The sequence below is a fragment of the Plasmodium coatneyi genome, chromosome 9 (assembly GCF_001680005.1).
Source record: "Plasmodium coatneyi strain Hackeri chromosome 9, complete sequence".
In the NCBI taxonomy this organism is placed as follows: domain Eukaryota; phylum Apicomplexa; class Aconoidasida; order Haemosporida; family Plasmodiidae; genus Plasmodium; species Plasmodium coatneyi.
This window is the reverse complement of record NC_033564.1, coordinates 1,328,337-1,332,980: the sequence shown is the minus strand read 5'-3', so window position 1 is coordinate 1,332,980 and position 4,644 is coordinate 1,328,337. Positions and strand designations below refer to the sequence as shown.

The following is a 4,644-nucleotide window of genomic DNA, read 5'->3' as shown; positions in this document are numbered from 1 at the left end:
GGAAGGAGTTCCAAGTTCAGATACCTTGTTTAGGGAGGAAGACTTTGTTCCTAAGGAACAGGTTCCAAGTTCAGATTCAGGGTTTAGTGTGTAGTAAATATTTTATTTTCATTCGAAACAATAGGATATTATTTACAAATGAATAATTTTTTTCATTATGCAGTAGAACCCTGTGGAAGACATCCAAATATTAGGAAGTGGGGTAAAGTAGAAAATATTCACATATAAAAAATAACTTATGTAGAAAATAGGGATGTAGAATATATTACATTGATTTGTTCAATGAGCGGACACATCTCTGGAATTTTTTTTCATTAGGGTTTCTAACACATTAGGAACGGGACGAATTTCAAAGGATGCCTCTTTTTTTTGTTTCGCCTTTTCATTTGATTTATATATGCGTGCGTGTGATTTTTCCACATGTATATATGCGAGAAACTGCGTAAAATTTTTTTTTTTTGTTATATGGGGGTGTTTTTTCTTTTTTTTTGTATTGCATGAAATTGTTTACATGTTTATGTTTAATTAATACAAGTTCGAAGAAAAAAATTCTTTTATTTCATTCTTATTTGTTTGGAACTCTTTTATTGAAGATCCAAAATATATGTTCATTAAGTTTTTTTGTTACAAATTCTTCATAATTTTTCTTATTTTAACATAATAATTTCTTTTCTTCCTTTTTTTTTTTTTTTTAAAAAATAAATATTTCTTTGAGAAGGTCAGCTCTCTTCTTTTTTCTTTTGCGCCCCTTTTTGGGAGTATATTCATTCCCCCTTCATGTAGAGTTATTCATACATACACGTGTAGGAAAAAAAAAAAAAAAAAAAAAAAAAAAAAAAAAAAAAAAAAAAAAGAGGCCGCACACTTAGGGTGTGGGGTTTCATTTTTATGGTTACGGGTTCAGCTTTTAGGATTAAGAGTCAGAGGTATGGGGTTAGGGGTTTTAGGAGGAAGGAAGGTGGGTTGTTAGTTGGTGTAACGTGGTGGAAGAAAGGTCTTAGGGGGGGATGAAAGGGTCTTAGGGATGGAAGAATGGTGTCTTCGGGGTGAAAGGAAGGGAAGGTGATCTAAGGAAGGAGGGTGTAAGGGAGGACGAAGAAAGGATGGTTCTAAAGAAGAAAAGGAAGGGTCTAAGGAAGGTTATGTTAGGGCTGCTTGGTGGAAGGAAGGAAAGGAGGGTCTAAGGAAAGAGGGGGGGGTGCATGTTGGATTTCGCATATAGGGTGTTAGAAGAAAGGGGTAAGAAGGAAAAATATAGGGAAGGAAGAAGGAAGGAGGGTTGTGTTAGGTGTGGAAGGAGGGTTGTGTTAGGTGTGGAAGGAGGGTTGTGTTAGGTGTGGAAGGAGGGTTGTGTTAGGTGTGGAAGGAGGGTTGTGTTAGGTGTAGAAGGAGGGTTGTGTTAGGTGTGGAAGGAAGGTTGTGTTAGGTGTAGAAGGAGGGTTGTGTTAGGTGTAGAAGGAGGGTTGTGTTAGGTGTAGAAGGAGGGTTGTGTTAGGTGTAGAAGGAGGGTTGTGTTAGGTGTGGAAGGAAGGTTGTTAGGGTTGATGTAAGGAAGGTTGTTAGGGGTGGTGGAGGGAAGGGTTAAGGGTGTGTGATCTAAGGGTTTTTTCTACGTTATAGGAACAACAATGTGGCCTGCTACTTACTCACCGCAGGGGGGGAGTACAACGGAAGGCTGTATAAAAAAAAAAAAAAAAAGAGAAAGAATGAAGGAAAGAAAGAAAAAAAAAAAGGAGGAAGGGTACAGGACAGGGAGGCATTTCATTCTTCTTCCGGGGTGGCAAAGCTTCTTCGGTATGGTAAAATGTACGACTTGTACGATTAGTCCATTTTAATTCTCTTTAAAAACTTGAATAACAAAAAATTCATCGTGCCATCCCCAGCATAGGAATGAAATAAATGATCCGAATAATTGACACAAATTTTATTCAACTTTGAGGACTCCTGCGAGGAACATGCTGTAGCGGGCATACTGCCCATAGCAAAGTCCTCACAAATACAAAATGTGGACAAGTCGGCATTTTTACTTATCGCATAATCTATAGAGTAATTTAATCCCTCAAGAAATGGAATTATTTTTATAAACACTCTTGTAAGAAAACATCTTAAAAAAAACGGTTTGGCCTGCACATTTTTCCTATTTGAAATAATTTTAATTTCAAATAATTTATTAAAAATATAATATTGCGCAGATATGTCGAGCATTAAATGATAAAAGGTGAAAATAAAAATGCCAAAAATAAATCCAAGCAACACATCGGAAGTGTAATGGATAAATCCAATAATTATAAACGCATAAATTAAACAACAAAGGAAACTTATCAGTGTCTTCAGTACAACATTATTCATGTAAAAAAGGGCAAATAGTAAAAATATGGTCGTCGAAAAGGAATGGCCAGATATAATCAAATCAGAACATAAATTTAATAAGTTTATATTTATTCTAATTACCTGTAATAAATTAAACGCAAAGTTGCCACTTTCCAGAGGCACACACGTTTCCAATGTGGCTGGAAGGGAAGTAACATAGATAAGTACACCCCTTAATAAATAAAAAAAAACCAGCATGTAAAGGAAGCGACAAACAATGGCCATAGACAAGAACACACTATTGGACAAAATTAAATGTACGAAAGTAATTGACAACAGTGCTATTAAATTGTTGGTCAATTTGTAAGATATCCATTCAGGTGGATTTTCAAACAAATTGTGAATTCGATCGCTCAACGGTGTAGTGTACCTCTTATAATAGGATTCGCTATATAGCATGAAAAATCCTTGTATGATCAAGGAGATTACTAAAAATATGAACCCGATTGCTAACCTCAGGAGCAATACCTTGAATAGTTTCCACTTTGTCAACTTGTGGATGTTACCATCACTTGCATTTGTTCCGTCTGATGAGGCGAAGTTACTCATTTTTATGTCTACATTTACTTTGTACTTATCGGCTGTTGTGTAGCTATTGCTGCCTTCATTTTCTCTCCCGGACTGTTTATACTTTTTCCCCCTAAATTCGATCGTCATTTTGGTATGTTCAGCGTTCTTCGAGAAGTCTTTTTTTTCCTTTTTTTCTCTTCCACGATATTATACATTTTTCAGTATTATGACATATTCTTCGACTCGCACACAAATATAGGTGGTCCACAGGTTACATTCTCTTGCTTCTGCTTTATTCTATTTTTTGCCTTCTTTCTTTTATTTGTTGGTTTGCCCCTAGTGGGTGGGCGCGTTTACATTTTGAAAAGGAGAACACACACACGTGTGTTTAAAATTGCGAACATTCATTTTGTTTAATAATTATGTTCTTCTTTTATTTTATTTATTTTATTTTTTTCTACTTTTTAGCTAGCTGCAAAAAAAAAAAAAAAATTCCACCTTTTACCTGACTGTACAGGTTATTTATCTGTAAAAACTTAGCAACTTTTATGTTTGCGCAATTTTAAGGTGGACAAATGGTTCGCAAAAGAAAAACGTGAAATGGGTACACACTCGCATGAACACACACAGCATTTGTCCAAACATGTTCCAGTGGAGTCACCGCCAAACTTGCGTATACGCGGAATGGAATGCGCGTGAACCGTTACATTTGCGCCAAATGGTAAATCCTCCCTTGATTTAGTACCACCCAGGACGTTCACACACGTTTAGACAAATCATTGCCGATTCGGAAGCGGTGTAGACGCCGTTGTATTTGTAAAATGAAGGACGTTCTGGGGACGACGGCTATTACTTGCTACCAAACAGAAGGGGAACAAATTTCCAAATGCCACTCCAAAATATTTTTTGGAAAAAAAAAAAAATTATGCACGCGCTGCAGTTGACCCTCCCGCCGTTTTATGGCATTCACAATGGGCAATATAAACCGCAATCGCGCAACAAACGAAATTCTACAACGTTGAAGTTCCGCAAACGTGTGTATAGCGAAGTTTCCCAGTGGTTACACTTACACGTGCATCCCGAGTACACCCCACGTATATTTTTCCTAAACCGATTCTTTTCCCCCCCCATTTGTCACTTTACATGTGCACTTCGCACGATGGTGACTAATTGTCCTTGAATAATAGACAGGGAAAAAAAATTCAATGAATGAATTTCCCCCAAAGCGCCCCCTGTAAATTAAAACAAACGAGTGATTGTTAAACATTCCGCTCGTACAAAAGACAGAACGTTGTTCTTTTGCACGTTGCAATTTTTTTTCCGTTTCCCCACGTCTTATCTACCGAACGGTCTGTGCGCGTAGTAATATTGTGTACGCGAGTCAGACATGTTTACCAAAAAAAGTGGAGTGTAAAAAAAAAAAATAAAAAAAGAGCCGCGCGAAAGGGGGTGAAAGAAAAAACTCGAAAGATAGAACGAAACAAAAGTGTGAAAATGAAAAAGAGGGTATATGTCAACACACCAAATAAATGACGACACCTCAGCACACGTTGTAGAGTACATTTATAGCCACCACATGTGTCCCTGTCACCTTACATTCGCGCTTAGGTAATTATGCGTCCATATGCACATTCTTAATAATTTTCAAGCGAGCATTTTTTATTTTTCTGCAATTACTGTAAAAGGGCAAAAAATAAGTGATGCCCGCTTGGGCGCAAACGTGTTTTCTCAGTTTTGTCTTCTCTTTTAAAAAATATTTTTATC

At 36.8% G+C, this 4,644-nt stretch overlaps 1 protein-coding gene across 1 annotated transcript; it reads right to left on the bottom strand.

Annotated features, from left to right (window-relative positions):
• Nucleotides 1-1,821: 1,821 nt before the first annotated feature.
• On the bottom strand, nt 1,822-3,027 carry PCOAH_00026020 (Uncharacterized protein; the record flags this gene model as incomplete). The annotated part of the gene is made up of 1 exon (XM_020059407.1): nt 1,822-3,027. One exon carries the CDS (start codon nt 3,025-3,027, stop codon nt 1,822-1,824), a length of 1,206 nt encoding a protein of 401 aa, XP_019914947.1.
• Nucleotides 3,028-4,644: the final 1,617 nt, after the last annotated feature.